The sequence below is a fragment of the Bacillus rossius genome, chromosome 1, assembly GCF_032445375.1.
Source record: "Bacillus rossius redtenbacheri isolate Brsri chromosome 1, Brsri_v3, whole genome shotgun sequence".
Classification (NCBI taxonomy): Eukaryota; Metazoa; Arthropoda; class Insecta; order Phasmatodea; family Bacillidae; genus Bacillus; species Bacillus rossius.
Window position 1 is genome coordinate 247,100,622 of NC_086330.1, and position 19,477 is coordinate 247,120,098.

The 19,477-nt window shown below is 36.6% G+C and overlaps 1 protein-coding gene across 4 annotated transcripts in view; it reads right to left on the minus strand.

The window, feature by feature from the left end:
* Positions 1 to 19,477, minus strand: part of LOC134527439 (protein slit) — a 1,108,315-nt gene that overhangs the window by 554,419 nt on the left and 534,419 nt on the right. For all 4 annotated transcript variants that reach the window (XM_063360124.1, XM_063360123.1, XM_063360122.1 and 1 more), the window contains exon 3: positions 4,607 to 4,678. In XM_063360124.1, coding sequence (XP_063216194.1) covers positions 4,607 to 4,678 — 72 coding nt within the window. The remainder of the gene's footprint in view (positions 1 to 4,606; positions 4,679 to 19,477) is intronic.

Consider the following 19,477-nt stretch of genomic DNA (forward strand, 5'->3'; position numbering starts at 1 on the left):
AGGTAGATAGATGAACGCGGCGTGAAATCAGGAAAATGTACTCTCTGAGTTATAACAAAATCTTACTCGCGTAACAGTGTTGCGTTAGATTACTCCCTGAATGACAAATGAGAGAGATCACAGGTATACAATATTATTTTTGCCATATGTGGCTAAACCCGAAGACAGTTAGTTAATGTTGCCTATGGCTAAGCTCCGATGATTCATTACACTAAGGTAAACTGTATTGCAAGTAATGTAATTCCTGCAAGAATGTGCAAAACGTTTATTACTATGGTTTTACAGCATAATGTCAATTAACAGGTAGCGAACTATCGTTTCATTTGTGGCAGTTGCGTTAGCAAAATATATTTATTCATATAGTGTATATTTTGTATATTAATTTTTTCATAATGTGGTTTTACAGCAATGAATAACACTATAGAATAATCTTTAAAAAAATTACCTTTAATGTAATGTTGTTTTTTAATCACGGGGTAACAGTTAAATCTATGTAAAAATGTATGTTAAAGTGATTTTTTAAAATAAAATAAAAGGTGCGGTGAATGTTTTGGAGATATGAGTAGGTAATTTCATAAGTGTCAGAAAATGTTATCTTTCAAAGGGTTATGGGAGGATAAAAAAAAGAGGGGGAAACTGGTGGGAAGTTCTGGCAAACTGTACCTCTTGAAGTGTTCATAAATGAAAAAAATAATTCAGCTTTCCCGGAATAATTGCCGACATCAAACCTTCATTTCCTGGGTTAAGTTGGCTTCTCAGTGAGCACGAGCGATGAATTAACAGTTTTCGTTCAAACCGATGAGCCTATTTTTTTTTTAAGGTCTGCTACCTAATTGTAAATTCTAAGCCATAATTTACATGAAAGCGGCAGAATATTAAACACCCTATCCTAAGATAGTTTTAATATCGTGTTTTTTGATTATACGTGTACTAAAAATTAAATTGAAATCTTACATGACAGCCAGAGAGTAGTTTGGCAAATAAAACAAAGTACCGATGCCATTACTAAGGGACAAATTCAATAATAATATTGCACTGAAAAGTTGTTTTCGTGCTGGCTAAACGTTTTTAGTTATATTTTTGTTAAAACTAGCAAAGTTTTGCCATCACAAAAAAAAACATATTTACACGTGAATTTGTCTTTCCTTACCCACTTGGTGATTTCTGGGATGTTGTTTGGGGAAAATTCCTAGCATCTGATCCTGAAACAGTGTCTTGTGCATTTCCAGCAGGTAATATGTTTTTTCCTGGGTATCATCTTGCTTCAAAAATACTATCCTGAAAATCATGTAATAAATTATGACACTACCTGCTCTTAATTAATTATTTCTTAATAATAATAACAACACAAATATTAAATTTCCTTTATAACGTCATTGTAATTTTTATATGTATTAATTTTACTATATAATAATTCAACTATGGCTTTATTTAAGGGGTAATTTTTGGGTTAGTAGGCCTATGTCAACAGTAAATCTATGTCATGGAGAAAAGTATGGATACTTAAAATGTCGCAATTTTTCGTATATTATTAACAAGAAGGTGTGGTTTAATATTGTAAAGTATGTATGTATGATGAATTTTTATTTCATAAACAGACATTTCAGGATATATTAACACAACGAATTCCGTTTCAGAAATTTCGCACACGAATGTGTGTTAATTAGCCACTTACTAATGTGTGCTTAAAGATTTCTGTTAACTTTGAGGAAAAAGGCGATGTACTATATGACATATTACCGAACTCACAATTTGTAAACTTCGTAAATAATTAATAGGTACTTACTTGTTTGCTACTGTAATGCGTTTTCTTCGTTTGCTCAGATTGTTTTTCTTCCGACGCGCACTGAGCCTTAGCCTAGCTATCTTTCCCCGCCTTGGATCATGTGGCATTTTCATGGCAGTGAAATCAGCTGTAGTACTGAGCCTGCACTGACAGGGCAGACCGCTCCTCCGTCAGACGAACCCCACCGGGGCTCGCGCACACAAACAACCCAGATCGCGAAGGGAACTAAAGAGGACGCCAAGAAACAGCCCCCCACCCCTCTTAATTAGTAGCGTGAGAGGTTGTTCTCTCGCGCGCTGGCGGGGTCTCGAAGGCGCCACAAGCTGGTCAGCACATTCACACAAAACATGCGATAGGAGATCACAAATTTCTCGAAATTAAATGCTGTGACATGGTGAAAACTATACATGCGATGGATGACAAAAGAATGATACATGTTCCGGGGGTTGTTTTCTTTAAAAATATTTAAAACCACGAGTTCTGTCTGCATCTTAAAATACGTTATTTTGCCGTTTTCAGCATGCAATATTATTATGACATATGTATTATTGATCGATGCAGACACCACAGGGACATAGAATGTATTTTAATATATGTTATTTATATAACAAATTTGCGCACGTCAAACAGTTTCTTCATAAAAAGTAAACTGCTGAACGTCTACAACACATTTGATGTAACATGTAGGCCGCCATGAGGAGCGTGGTGCGTGTTCAGCCCGCCAGAGGAGCGTGGTGCGTGTTCAGCCCGCCAGAGGAGCGTGGTGCGTGTTCAGCCCGCCAGAGGAGCGTGGTGCGTGTTCAGCCCGCCAGAGGAGCGTGGTGCGTGTTCAGCCCGCCAGAGGAGCGTGGTGCGTGTTCAGCCCGCCAGAGGAGCGTGGTGCGTGTTCAGCCCGCCAAAGGAGCGTGGTGCGTGTTCAGCCCGCCAGAGGACCGTGGTGCGTGTTCAGCCCGCCAGAGGAGCGTGGTGCGTGTTCAGCCCGCCAGAGGAGCATGGTGCGTGTTCAGCCCGCCAGAGGACCGTGGTGCGTGTTCAGCCCGCCAGAGGAGCGTGGTGCGTGTTCAGCCCGCCAGAGGAGCGTGGTGCGTGTTCAGCCCGCCAGAGGAGCGTGGTGCGTGTTCAGCCTGCCAGAGGACCGTGGTGCGTGTTCAGCCCGCCAGAGGAGCGTGGTGCGTGTTCAGCCCGCCAGAGGACCGTGGTGCGTGTTCAGCCCGCCAGAGGACCGTGGTGCGTGTTCAGCCCGCCAGAGGACCGTGGTGCGTGTTCAGCCCGCCAGAGGAGCGTGGTGCGTGTTCAGCCCGCCAGAGGAGCGTGGTGCGTGTTCAGCCCGCCAGAGGACCGTGGTGCGTGTTCAGCCCGCCAGAGGAGCGTGGTGCGTGTTCAGCCCGCCAGAGGAGCGTGGTGCGTGTTCAGCCCGCCAGAGGAGCGTGGTGCGTGTTCAGCCCGCCAGAGGACCGTGGTGCGTGTTCAGCCCGCCAGAGGAGCGTGGTGCGTGTTCAGCCCGCCAGAGGAGCGTGGTGCGTGTTCAGCCCGCCAGAGGACCGTGGTGCGTGTTCAGCCCGCCAGAGGAGCGTGGTGCGTGTTCAGCCCGCCAGGAGCGTGGCACTGCGGGCGAGGCGCGGGATCTGCCGGCCTCCCTCGAGCCGGTGATGGACGGCGAGCCAGTGCGGCCGCGAGACAGCAGCCGGGTGATTGGTGCCACCCCCTCCCCTGTGCTACCTCCCAGCCCGAGCGGTCGTGTCGATACGCATCGCCTATCGACTGCAGCCTGGATAACATGGCTTCATATAGTCGATCCCGCCCGTCACATCAATCGCCACCTTCCAGCTCCCGAGGGCCACGCATCCATCAGCCCCTGGCCAGGAGCTGCTCCGAGCCGCGCTGCCGCGTGCCTGGCGGACCGGTGCCTGTCCTCTCGCACTGGCACACGACTCGCCAACACGTCTGCACGTCTGCACGTCTGCACGGGAACCGAAGCGTAGTGTTTGCATTGTGGAAACAGTTTTAAACGACTGCATTTGATGGAAGCGACTGTTTAACTACGGCGATTCTAATTCACATTTACTAACCATTATCAGATGTGGCCAAGCATCAGTTTCGCAATATTCTGGGCATGACAATATGGTGATGGTGAGGTAAAAAAAAGTGACTGCTGCTAAGGTACAGCATGCCGTCTCCTAACGATTCCTATCTCCATGGTCCAAATGTGCATGTGTACACATCGTCAACTGCGTCTGTTCATAAAAGATAAATTTTAAAAAAATTATATTATTTGGTTAAAATTATATAAAGTTAAGTTGTATTTTGTTGGAATTCATTCTTTAAGATATTAAACATTTAAATGGAAAGTAGGACGTAAAGTGATACATTTTTTATAATGTAAACAATCTGCGCCACCTCCATACATCATGACAAACAATCTTGACGGTTACGTCAGCTTGCACGTTAATCACCAATAATTCCAACACAACGTACACTTCTTCTTTGGGATCACTATAGTTCTTGTGACCAACTCATAAACAAATAATTTTTGTACTGTTTTATCCGTGTAAAAATTCGGTTCCATGGGTTGAAGAATATTAGTCTTAATGTGTCGATTGGGGACACTAATTTAAATTCAAAATGTTATCTAGAAATAAAATCTTTTTTTCAAAGAACACTAGAATTGTTTAATGAATGAGAATGTTTGAGAAAAGCAATTCGGATGTCGCACAGAAATTCACAATGGACAGGTGTTATCGCCTACTTAATGTGGAAAGATAGGTTCATGCAAGCTGACCATTAACGAACACCACGAGCTAGAACAAGGCCAGTACTCACAGCCTCTCCAACGATGAGAGATCCTGGAACGCGCCTCTCTCTATGGTGTGGATCTGATTGTCCATCAGCTGCCTGTAAAAACGTCATAAAGCACACTACAGTCTGTGTTCCACACAAATCATTCCTATTATTATACAAATAATATCGTTAAACATAATTATTACATATGTATAAAAATTACTAGATTTAAATAAAAACAGAAAAAAGAGCTAAAGTTATTACATAAATTTATTATACAAGGTTATACATTCTCAAATGGAAAATATATTTCATTTAGTTTACATTATGTTAAACAAAGTAGAAGAATATGTTTTATGACTCCATACATTTAAAGATGTAAAATTCTATGTCATATATATATACAGGGCTAGATTTGAAGGAATATTTTAACCTGCCCAACGGACAGGTGTAATCGAAAATTTGCCTGTCCGCCATCCAATTTGCCTGTCCGCTGTTTTACCCAAATAAAAAAAATTTCAAAGTCGCTGAAAAAGTGAGAAAAAAGGATTTTTGCTATATTTTGAACCTATTTTTATCACACACTTAACATCCTTATTTAATTATCATTTTCAGACGAGTCACTGTCTGAGTCACTGCACGAATTACTTGGCTGATTCTGTCTTGAACATCTTCGATAAGGAGGCTGAAAGGGTCGACGTTTTCTCTGAACATTATGATACCAGAGATTTATTGCTGGTGCTGGATCAAACTCACTTTCAGCCATTATTGTTTATTTATAGATTATAGATATTGTCAAAGACGTTTTATTTGCGGTCGCATAAATGTTATTAATCACCTCTGCTGCATTAGTGCGTGCGAATAACCTCGGCGTCACAAGTTGCACCTGTCCACCGGACAGTGGCCTTTTTTATTTTGCCTGCCCGGACGAGATTTTGCCTGTCCCAGGCAGGCGGACAGGTGCTAAAATCGAGCCCTGTATATATATATATATATATATATATATATATATATATATATATATATATGTGTGTGTGATTGAAAAGTACCCAGTCAAACTCTTACGGTTGGTCAGGCATACAAATACCAGTCATTGCTAACATAAAACATGGGTTGAAAACACAAGTGTCTCATGAAGGGGCACCGCCGATTCGGGTAGCGTTGTCCATACATGCGCTGTGCTATTTGGCCATTTCCTTTCGCTTTCTGCGTCTTATAACTGTAACTTCAGTTCTAGTGACCAACTCATTAACTAAATTTTTGTACTGTTTTATCCGGGTACAAATCGGGTTCCATGGGTTGAAGAATAAACAAATATTAGTCATTAATATATCAATTGGTAACACTAATTTAACTCTAAAGAGTTGTCTAGGAATTAAACCGTTTTGTTTTCCAAGAACACTAGCATTAGTCCATCAGCAACTTTTTTGCATTGAGAACACTTTGGTCTTATTCACTATAATGGATAGTAAATTTTTTAAGAAATAATTTCTAAAACATTAGGGTGTATTTTTATTAGCTCATAAGATGAATTAGGTGACACACGCGCCAAAAGATTTAAAACTAACATTACAATACCTGATATTTTATATTAATAACTGTACAGTTGTTTCATTGATTTTATCAGGTATTTGATTATGTATTATTTTCGCAAACTAGGTGATTTTAAGTACTACATTAAGTAGTAATATTTTATTTATTTAGTGGTAACAATTAAAACCTTATTTCAGTTACTGCTAATAAATACAGACGAAAATATATAAATTTTTTACACAACTCAAAAACCTTATTTTTGTACGTGCCAGGTAGCAATTGAAGAAATTGTAAATTATATAGCTAAATGTGGAAAGCCAGCTAATAATAAATATATATATTAGAAAACATTAGATGTTTTGTAAAGGACATTATGTAAAAATTCAAACGCTGGTAGCAAATACTACTACACATTTTAAACATCCGAAGCAATTGAAAAGCTATCTCTGCAAAAGATACAAAGAATAAACTAACGGTTTGGGAGACAATGGTAACGAGCATTATAACTCACAATAGCTACTTAAAATTTCTGTACTGCTTACTTCGCTCACCATTAACAGGTGATATATTTGGAATATTCAGTAAGATGATTAAATTTACTTTATATTTAGTTGTGTTAATTTAGAGTATTGAATAATATATTTCAGTCCCGTGTTGAGGAAAACATTCAATTCCCATGACAGTTTTGGTTTCTACTCTGGGAAAATAATTGAATATCATTAAAATACCCCAAATTTAGAGCATATAAAACAAAATATTACTGCCATTATAAGTTTTTTTTAAATTATGATTACTTATTCCCTTTGTTTTATTGTACTTATTCACTTTATATATTGCCCATTCATTGGGAAATATTCCGAATCAGGCAAGGATCGTAATGTTTGGTCGGGGTTGTAGTGGAAGGAAGGTTTGAAATTTTTATTAAAGGTTCCTATCATATAGAATATTAATTCCGGAATTTTATCATTAGTGTGTGTGAAACCAAAAATGTATGTAGAAATTTAGTACATTATCAATTATATTGTACTCGAAATAGTATAATTTTATCTACTTTATAAAATTAATGAAATATATATATATATAGGTTAATAATATATTTTATATATTTTTTAAAATAAAAGGGCAACAAAATATAAAAATAATAATAAGCTAGGACAATACATTAACTGTATTTACTTCGGTATATAAGCCTTTGTAACAGTTTGCCACTATAAACTGCAAATTAACTTAATATGGAATTGAAATCACCTCCGGACGGATTTCTTATGTCTAGTGATCACGCACATCCGTGTTGTAGTAGTTGACGAATTCTTAATTTTCAAGCGTGAAATCGCTTTAACTTGCCAGTGAGCCCGAGCGCTTATAAACCACGTTAAATAATTTTTTTTTTGTAAAGCGTGTCGATAAGTAGGCCTACATGCACATCGTTTATAAAATATAAGGTTTTTTTGTTCACTGGCCCATGTATGACCAAACAAGACTTGAAAACCAAATGATTTTTTCCTTGTTTAGCATGTTCTAAATTTTACCAGCGTAAAAATATTTCCATAAATATACATATTTAACTCTAGAGCTCAACATTAGACTTACATTCGTAATACATACTAAATATTGTCCACTAGCAATGCTTTAAAATACATATTTGTGAGGGAAACATATTTATTCTTATCAAGGCTCTGAATTTATCTTTTGGAATAGTTTAGAAAAATAACATTGTTCTCATTAACATAAGTCCTGCACTCTGAATTTTGATTTCCTGTATTTTATATCAAATATACTCGTACGCACGCCCGGACGGTTGACTTAGCGGAAGAACACATCATGCCTCAGCGTTGCGCTCCCTCAAAGAGCTGGAAGAACAAATGCGCTGGGGGAAGGAAAGGAAGAAAGTTGGGAAGGAGGGATCACAACCCCTCTCCTTATATCTCTCCTTAAATATTTGCTCCTGCATGCTACATTATCATGTTTCTTATTTCCCCCTGCCCCCGGCCGGCGAGCGATGCAATAAAACACGTTTGGAAATTCAGCTCCGTGGGCGGTAGGCAGGGGATTCAATAAGGAACTACAAATAGAGAGTTATAGCGGTTCGTAATAAAACGCTTCTCGACTGAATAAAACAAGGCAGGCAAACAGCAAGGAGGGGCGTGCGTGCAGGGTTCCGTACCATTTGGCCTATGGATAATAAAGTGTTGGCGCGGGCCTCCAGTCAGAGCGGCAGCAGGACCATCACTGCAGCCGTGCACGGCGCTCCGTGGAGGTCCGGCTCCAGCAACACAGAATAACATATTTACGAGCACAACCCTGCATTCGGTAACTTCTGCCCTAATTCTGCAATAAGTGCCGCTATTTCTCCAGGTCCTGTAACACATGTATGTTCTTCTCATTATTTATTTTCAACTTCCTCCATTTAGTCCATCTTACTTGCAACTTACTCTCATCCTTAATGTGGCCTTCTTACATTATCAAGAAATGTTTGTATGATGACATAAGGATTCCACCCTCAGATCTATCACTTGATGGCTCAGAAATCTGTGGACATATCGACTTCTCAGTTAAGGTTGAAAACTTGTATGCGCCCAAGCACACAAACATATGTGCAGCAACGGATTGCGTTGATGCCTGGACATGAATCTAACCTTTTGCTACTGCACATATGTGGCACATACGAGTTTTCAACCTTAAATGAGTAGTCGAAATGTCCACAGATAGTTCCACAGTAGGCAAACGAACTTCATCTTTATAGTTGGTTGCATTTATTCTCAAACTGTCAATACAAGTAAACAATAAATGGCACTTTTCACAGAGAAACTTCATTCGAAAAGGATTCTTCGGGAATTTACTCCTCTCATGTCTTCATGCATCATGAGAAAATGTAAACGAAATATCAGAGTAACGGCAAGGATGTCTAGTCGATGAAGACGAACCTTTCAGACCCGAACCAGATGCTCATGTAACTGCTATAGTACCGATTCCTGATGTACTCTTAAGTGTATCAATGCATCGCTGATGTAGCAAAACCTTTACTTCTATCTGCCGTACAGCAGGACCATTGCATGTCTTCAAATATATTTTCACCTCATAATTTCTTGCAAGTTGCTTGCGACATTTTAATATTGGTGAGAACATTTTTCCACAGTGGTGGCGTCGACGCTCAGAAGATACTGCTGAACCTCCAGTAGTCATTGACGATAAGTTTACCATAGACAAACCATTTTATGATGCAGGCGAGATAGATGTTTCCTTAGCTGATGGCACTGCATGTATTAAAGACGCCTCTAGTGTTGTCGGTAGTGGTGGTACACTTTACAACGGAATCTCCACTATCTTCGGCGTCGCCACTATCGAGATATTCGTTTTGATGGTATGTATTCCATCGGAATGTCCACAGTCGTCGTCGACGTCGCTGCCATCAGGTTCCCCTACCAGAGCCACAATCGAAGTGGGGTCTCTACCATCTGGCTTCCACTTATCTACTCGCAGCGACTGTTATAATACGTTAATCAAAACAACAACCAATTGGATTTTTTTTACAGTTTATTTTTCGAAATATATTTTGGCCAAGTTTAATCTAAAATTTCTTCAAGCACCTACAATTGTAATAAATCTACACTGTTTCAAATGACTGGATTTAAAAGATGCATACATATGAATATATGTCATTTATTATGTGTATCCCGCACCTCCATGTTCATTAAGAATAATAATCCATGTTTATTTAGTGAAAGATAAATTTTTAGCATTATGCGAAACAAATAGAAGTTTTAACCTGGCGATCAATATTTTAGGATTTTTCCACGATGAATAATGAATCTATTTTGCTACGGCTATTTTCCTGACATGTTTGTTATTTTATTTTTAAGATTACTAAAGTCTTCTGTTTTAATACCAGCCTCATAGTCAATAAAATTGACATAATCCAAGAGATAGTCATTTACATAAACACTGTCAAGATAATTTATTTTAACACATAGTTTCCTTTGTTTTGGGGTCAAAGCACCATCGCAGTCTTCGATCTTGTCAGCTTTCAGGTGCTTCTGTATTTTTCTCAATTTTATGGAGGAGACTAAAATTTGGTTTTATTATTTGTTTTATTTCCCACCAAAATGTTACTTTTTTAGTTAGCTTTCAATTTCAAAATCATTTGTGAGATCTGTGATAATGTGGTTATTTTTAGTAAGTATTTTCTTCGAGATCATAAAGTCACTATCTTAATGTTGTAGACTCATTCTCGTTATAATTAGTGAGCTTGGTTGTACTGATCTGGTGCTGTTTTATTCAATATAATAAATACTTTGATTAAATGATGTCTGGCACTGGTTGCACATAAATTATTTTTGGTGAGTACCCAAAATACACTCTATCCTCTCACGGCGATTAGCATTTTTTTCTGAAGCATAACTCCTTGCTGCAGTAACTTTACCAGTGCAGACAATTAACTGGAATCCATGTCAGCTTCTGCGACTAATACCAGATGCATGCTGAGATTTTTAAATTGAAAGATATACTTTAATTGTATAATAAATAAACCACCAGCGAGAGTTAATTTTCCATTAAAAATAATTAATGTTCCAAATAGTTACGCCTCTTAAGACCAGATTTAGCCATGTGTTTTACATAACAATAGTTTAATTTTATTATTATTTTAGATGCGATTAGACTCTCAAACGGACCAACGAGAAGGAAGGCCTCGCTAGGTCTCAAAGAGTTACCTTGACTTTTAGCACCATTTCCTTAATATGGCGGTATTTCTCTGATATACTAAGCTCAAACTTACTTAAAATTAGTCTTTGTTTAAAATTTATCCAAAAAGTGCTTGATTTGATCTACGTGGAAAATGTACTTTTTGTCTACAGCAAATTGTGTGGAGGTTTAGCTGGTGTAGCTTTCGAAATACATTTTTTTGGAGATATTTCTGCCATTTAAAAAATATTTTAAATCTTGTAAAGATAATGTTTTCAACGTTTATCTATAGTTTTTTTTAAGAATTACATAATTATCATTTACACCTCCTTAGCTAGAATTTTATTCCTGAAAGAAACGAATTATTTTATGAGCTAGTAGTTGTTAGTTTCCAGCTGGGTTATTGTCCAAAAAAGAAAATAATATGACTAATCCATCAGTATTATTTAATTTCAGTAATATGACTTCGGTCTAAACATATTGCACTTTAAGTTTATAAGATTTTTGGCTTGAAATACGGAGTAAAGGTGTGTGTTTATGAACATGGCATTATTAAAGGCACTAGTTGTGGGAAATGGAGAATTATCTATTTCTAAGTTTACTTAAAAACAGGTTAGGTTGTAGATTAGCTTAGGTATTCCAAATAATAATTAAAACGTGTAATAATTATATACAGAATTTTTATGTAAATAAGACTGAAAGTCATGTTTCAATTATCTGAATAGTGTTTTTATAAGTAATAGAATCGTTGTTGCTTTTTCACCTCTGTATGATTTCTACAGGATCCTAAATAGAGTATGATAGCGCAGTGGTAAATCGCTAGACTCATATTGGGGAAGACCTGTGTGCGAATCCCGACACATATGTCCCGGTTTCTGTTTTCCATGCTTTACTGAGATCACTGCAGGTCAATCAATGCCTGGATCATTCCTCGCATTAACTACGGGCGTTCCTTCCCCAGGATCCCTGACGTGTTCAGTGTTAGTCTGTCCGTGGTGACCGTGTTATCTGGGACACGTGAAGCCAAATGAACACATAGACGATCCTAGATTGCCATTAGCTAATACACAGCCATTAATTGCCCACAAGGAAACATGTTGCTGGTTATATGATGTTAAAGTACTGTCATAGGTCATGAAAAGCAACAGCTTGTGTTGGACGAGCCTACAACTAAATCAGCATCCTTACCACATTTGCGCAGTAAAGCAACGTGATTTACTTTCTATTCCCGGAATCCGTTTAAACAACGTCAATTTCTATACTCATTTGAATTAGGTATATAAATTCTGTTAAAAATCTAAAACGTTTAGCGCAACTCTCCTGATTTCTGAGCCGGCAAGTGATAAATATGAGGGTGGAATCCTTAGTCGTCATACAAGCATTTCAAGATAATGTAAGGTCAGTTTAAGGATGCGAGTAAGCTACAAGTTATATAATATACGAGGCAGGTGGATGTGTCATAAAATAATTTTCTTGTTTACATTAATTTTTGGGGGAAAATTTAATTACGGCTGTTGGTGCTATGAACACAGATTAATTTTTGTGAAACATTGAAGCTAACTACAGAGAGTTGTTGTCTGTAACATTTGCAAGTAATAAAACACTTAAGATTTCATGCTTGATGTAAAAGTATTTTAAACTGTTTACAGAGAATAAACAGTAACATAAGATATAATTTATATACATATATTGTTTCTCATGATGTTTATATAAAAGTATTTCATATATAATGTAGTATATCATATAGCTGTCACTTTAATAATATTTTGATACAAGGATTAATAGTTGGTTACCTTGACATATTTTGCTTGATTATTAATTGAGAAAAGTTTAGGCAAAGGTGTTTGTTTACATCTGTTATGATTTCACCTTACTAATAAAATAATTGTCCATTTTGCCAGAGCCTATTTACCTGTAAACCTATTGGATTTGGTCTTGTGAGTACTACGTATATATTTTTTTGCTGACTTGCAAGTCAATACTGAGATATTACATGAAGATATTTTTGCAATATAATTGGGTGTGCTATTTTCATTTACAATATTTCCTTTGTGAGAATAGGTGTAATGTGGTGGGTTTTTGGAGTATTTAAAAATTACTGGAGTAATTTTAAATTTGTTTTATAAAAACTGGTGTAGGTTTTGATTTTAGGGATAATGTGCATATGTTATGCTCTGGAAACAATTTACTTATGTAAAGATGCAGTGTACATTACGTGTTGCTACCTGCAGTTTACCCTTGTAATTTTTAAGGTTACCTTGAAATAATTTTGCTGATGATTCAAGTAAAACATTTGTGTTGATTTTCCAATATGATAGCTCAATAATTTTGAATTCATATTTTAATATTTTTGGAAGTTCTGTTGAGCTGTAAAGTAATTTTGATGTTGTGTGAATTAATGTTTTGGAGAGCTCGTATTACTGTTTTGATTTTGTAGATCTTTTGAGAACTTAACAGCAGTTAAATTTACCTGACATCAACCTAGTTTTTCCATCTCTACTACATTTTGCCTTTATTAACCCCTGTTGATATTGTGACGAGCGAAATATAATGACAAAATATTATTTTTTTATTGATATTTAAGAGAGTATTAACCTAAAGAAAGTGAAAAGGTATCACTGCATTTAAAAAAAATTTAATTCATTCAAAAATATTTTGATGTCCTGCACTGAGGAAAATTATTATTTAACTCATCATATTAATTGTTTAAATAGTTTTTATCAATATGTTTTGTTGAGATTGACTAATATTTTTGAGAGCGACAAAATGTCAACTCAAAATTATTTCATTGTAACTATCAAATATTTTTTTGATGTTTATACATCTTAGCTCTCGGTATACGGCATTTGGTAGGAGTAACTTCGTGAATGAAACTGAAGTCGATTGTAACGGAAATGTCTAAACACTGTGCTATCATTATGGAAGTCTCAAGTTTTAAAAAGATGGCAGTATTTACAAATTAATTTTTGTCGTTTAATAAAAACAGATATACATATACTTAGTGTTATAATAAGTTTTTAATAATGTTTCAGGTTAATTTTGTTTTAATACATATGTTGGCCTGCCAATATTTGTTTGAAAAATACTTAAAATATAGCGCTGCGTTTTTTAATGAACCAACATAATGTTAAATTGTGAACTATCTTTGACCCCATAGTAGTGTATAAATGGGGCTCCGACTGCTCCGAGCCCTGGGTTCCGGGTGCGGTGTTTGGTTCTGAACGCCATCTTGGATTGTGACGTCATTTTTGGACACAAAATTTCTCAAAATGACTCAAAAATGATTCAGAATGACTCAAAACTCCTAAAAAATTTCCCGTTTTCGCGGGAGAAATTCGCGTTTTGAGATAAAATTGCCCGTTTTTGTCCTTAAAAATGACAACGGCTTGAAATGTCCATATCGAGGATTAAGGATACGTATCTGCAACCTCCTTTAAGCCTCTGACGACATAATGGAAAATGATGTCTCTGTTGCAATTTCCGTTACGGCAGCTATCTTGAAAATCTTTATTTATTTTTCGACTTTAATGAAAACAATTCTAAAATTTATAAAAAAAATTAAGAAATAAATTTTAATAAAGAAATTAAAAAAAACACACTTACGTGATGGAATCCTCGGTTCGAACCAGGTGAGGGCAAAAATAAAAAATAAATCGACACATCCTTACTCCACAGAAGCCATCGGCAGACTGACCTACCACCACTAATACCAAGGTATATATCGACAGCTAGTGTGATGTCATGTCCGCCATCCTGAAAATCTTAAAGTATTATCCGAGTTTAAATTTAAAAATTCTAAAATTCATAAAAAATTAAATTAATCAAATTTTAATAAAGAATATTTAAAAACATAGTTGCACATTTCGTTACTCCGCCATCTTGGCCATATATGACAAAATCGTAGCACATTTCGTTATGGACACCATCTTGGATTATAGATTGTTGCACTTTTCGTTACGGCCGCCATCTTAAAAATCCATAATTTTTATGCTAGAAATTTGGAAAAAATTAAAATTCATAAAAAAATTAATCAAATTTTAATAAAATATTATTTAAAACAGGCACTTACATCCTTGGTTCGAACCTGGTGAGGTCAAAAATAAAAATAAAACATTTGAATAGATCCATCCTCCATGGAAGCCAATGACCAAATGACCTTCCACCACTAATGCCAAGGTATATACATCGCCAGCTAGTATGACACCATGTCCGCCATCTTGTTTTCGTCTGCTTGAGTGCAATAGAGTGATATATTCATTTATTATTACTGAGGCGCCTTGCTATCTTGAAATTTGGACGCCATCTTGGAAATGTGTAATAATTCAGCTAGAAATTTGGTAAAAATTCCAAAATTCATTAAAAAATTTGCAGTTAATATACTGATTGAATAGATCAGTTACTGTCCTTGGTTTGATCCCTAGGTGATGCATTAAATTTAATTATATGTCAATAATAATATCAATCAATCTTGTTCATAATCCTAGAAGCAGCATAGGCCTCCAGTCTACCAGCCTTCAGTAAGCCTATATGTCCGACATCTTGAAAATTCGTAATAATTAACCTAGGTATTCGGGAAAAATTCCAAAATTTATTATAAATCACTCATCAATTTACTGATTGATTTTACCGTCTTGTTCCGATACTTTATCATTAATTTAAATTAAAATGACAGGTTCGAGAAATAAAACAACACTAAGGTATTAATAAAAAATTGTTATGTAATTTAGTATGAAAAAAAATAATAATGGAAAAATAAACAACAAAAAAAAGAATGAATAAAAAATTACAAAAAAAATTCTGGCTTGTTCTAGAACTCTATCATTGCTTAACAACGGAGAAGTCCACAAGCTGGCAGAATATGTTTTTGTTTTTTCGTTCATTCTTTTATTTAGTTAATTTTTTCATTACTTTAATTTTTTCCCTGTAATTGACTAATATTAAAGAAAACGTGCAATTTTATTCACCCTGTGCTCCTGGTTATTCCTGACAATATAATGATGGTTTTCTCCGAGTGCTTCTGATTATTCCTGTGGTTTCTCCAAAAGATTCTGGTTATTCCTGTGGTTTCTCCACGTGCTTCTGGTTATTTCTGAGAAATCGATCTCTGCATGAAATTTATTTTTTACTTAATGAGACATGCAATTATATTTATGAGTTACATTTAAATTGTGAATTTCTGGCACCAAATTACCTAACTGGAAATTTTTTTATCAGTAGAAATTCAAAGAAAAAACATCCATTACTTAGATAAATAATATGTTTTGAGACACCTGAGAAGCACTAACATGCAAGACGAACTTCCTTCTCCTTGGTGTCTAACGAAGCCTACCTCGTTTCGCGATCGTTAGTGAGCACACCGCATCCCACATAAAGGAAAAAAATAATATTGACCACTACGCAACAGGTGGCGTCAACTATTGTTGAAAAGCAGAACTACTTGCGACAATTTTCTTGTATGAAATAAATAACTCTCACCGGTGAAAAATTAAAAAATAATAATTGCTCCAATTTAAAACTCTCAATTTGCATCTAACAATAGTCACAGAAGCTACCATGGATCCTGGTTTGTTGTCTGCGTCTGAATCGGAAGGACGCCACTGTAGATACTACAGCAATAATTTTGACCTGAGAAGGAATGCTAGACGTCACGAGAAGAATGATTGTGCTAAAAACCCACTACGCCAAATGATGCGCTGTAATAGGTGTCAAAGAGGTTTTGGACTAGTAAATATTCAGAGCTACTACAGTATGACTACGCGCATTTAACGAAACAACACACATTCAACAAAAGAAAAGAACACACTGAACATACAGTACACACACAGGACACGGAATGAACACACAGTACACACAGGAAATGAAATGAACACACAGTACAAGCAGGAAATGAAATGCATACACAGTACACACACAGAAAACGGAATGAATACCTAGTACACACAGTAGACATGGAATGAACACACAATACACACAGTAGACACAGACCGGTGCAGCTTTAGAAACTTCGTTGACGAAAATGCTTAATGCCTTAGCGTAAAATGTATTTTTTTTAATAAATTTGTAAAACTTTAACTTTGTGTGATTTCATTTCTAGAGTTTTAAGATGTCTGAATATTAACCTAATAAATATTAATTTTAAATAAAGTCGATACTGACTCATGTGTTATGCCAGAAGGCCGTGGGTATATAATTGAGGTTCAGACTACGGGACCCTCAGTCCGCCTCTGGTCGCGGTGCAGTGCGGATCGTCTTGTTTGACTAGTCTGGTTTATAAGTCCTCTGTTCTTGAGAACTCGATGGCATTTTTACCGTCTTTAACGTCGAACATGATGGAAGTTAAACCATCGACTACGAGAGCCCTGACGTCAACACTAGAGGAGTCTTCAACAGTCGTGGTACCGCCAGCAGAAGACATCTTAATGACCAGTGCTGGCTGCACAGGAAACCACGATGAATGTCGTTTCGCCCTCGATGGAGACTTCAATGGCTGTTGCTTGGACAACAACCAATGAACATCGATGCCGTTACTGCGACAAGATTTTCTTAAACAACAGCAATGTTTGACGACACGAGAAGAGAGAACGCGCTAAGAATCTTTCTCGTAAAATGTTTGGCTGTGAAAAGTGTCGCAAGCAATTTGCAATATCATGTCCCTGCGGCGCGGCAGAAAGTAAAGGTTTCTATACAACAGCGAATGATTGATGTGTATAAGAGTACACCAGGAATTGGTACAACTGCAGTAACATCATCATCTGGTTATTGTTCGTCTTCAATGACTAGACATCGTTGCGGCTACTGTGATATGACGTTTGCATTTGCTCATGATGTACGGAGACACGAGAGTAGTAAATGTACGAAGAATCCTTCTCGCATGAAGTTTCCCTGCCATGAGTGCCAAGTTTGGTTTATTCGATTTGATACGTTAAATTTTGTGTCCGAGTTTCGTATTATAAGTTTATTTGCAGCATGAGAACACATGAATTTGCTCGTTACTGAAGTTAGTTCTTTACACATCACTGGCGAGTACTGAAAGACTATAGAGTTAGTTTTATGGCAATTTTTAATTTGTAAAACACACCAGTATAAATGTTTCTATAACTGCTAAATATATTATTTGTTTTACGTTCTTTCATTGTTAATATGGTAGATTTTAATTACAAGTATGGTAATAGAAGGAAGAATGTTAATTAAAATAATAGCCAAATAATTTTATTACTTTTCTTTTATACCATAATATTTTAACATTGGATTATTTCAGTTTTAATTTTATGTAAAAACATTATAGATATATTTACAATGTGAATTAGCTACGCTCTTAGCCTTTTTCAAAAAGCTACAACAGTTGGAAAACATTATATATTTTATTTTACATTTAGACATTTGTTTGCCACTATTCACAAAGTATATGTCCATGGAGGTATATCTGTTTTCCACATACGTAGGTCATCCTATGATTTCTTAAAATATTGTAAAACGTTATGGCCGTAATACATAACAACTTTTAATACTCTTATATAAAATCAGGCAGCCTACGATTCAATGGAATTAAACGTAATTATCTTAAAAGGAAGTAAAAATACATTCATTAAATGATCTGCGATGTTTTCAAAAAAGCTTGCTAAACCACATGTATTTTCATAGTTAGCAGGAACCATGGGCGAAAATCTGTATGATTCGCAGGGGGATTGTGGGAAAATATTTAACATTACCATTTCACAGTCACAATTTTGGAAGCGCAAGCGAGTCCCCTCAGTGAGGGGCGTTTGGATTCCAGGGGCCCGGCCCCCTGCCCCTATTGTTTTCTGCATTCATATTACTCATAAAAAATTCTTTATTTTAATAAACGTAATTTAAAAATATTGAATTGTTTTAAAAAATTACAATTGTTAGCAGTTATGTTTTTTTTTAGTTTTAACGCACTAAAATATTTTGATATAAATAATATACACAGAACATTAATTTTTTACTCCGACCATTAGTTTTGGCAGTTAAACTAAACGATAGCGCAGCATTTGAAATATTAAAAGACATGCCATATTCGTGTAGTCGCAGCTGCTCTTTCGAGTTTATGGTGCAGATGAGGATACTGCATTTAATTGGTTAATGCGATGATGTCGGTCAGACAGCATGGTCAGACCAAACGGTCAGGCAGACCACAAGGTTAGGATACGACAGACGTGACTACGCAAATAAGGCAGGACCTCAAAGAGGAACAACAAAGTGGTTAATATCTTCGATTTCATGTTTGTTCCACAACAATTTATTGGTTATTAAATTAGAAGTATTATAAATTTGTCATTATTTCCTTGTCTATTACTGTTGACAAAATGTAATATTTTATCTGGCACACCGATATGCTTGGTGCGTCCCATATTGTTCACGGAGGTGAATATAAATGGTTGCATGCTGCAAACGGCTGGTGAGTACAGAAGAAGTGCGCATGCGCATCGGTCTTCAGTCTTTTAAGTTACCGTTGCATGTTGCATGGTGCGCGCGAGTGTTGTTTCAAACCGAAATTCCGCCCTAACTAAAGAAGTAATACCTCGAAAAAAATTATGTAATGCTTTACAAGAGATATTTTTTGCTTGCTATCTAACAAAGTGCGGTTGTTTGAGGATCTCATCTCACAAAGCATTGTTTCCACGCAAAACACCGGGCGTTGGCATCTTCCAGCTTGTAGCTCCGGCCTTATACTCGCTC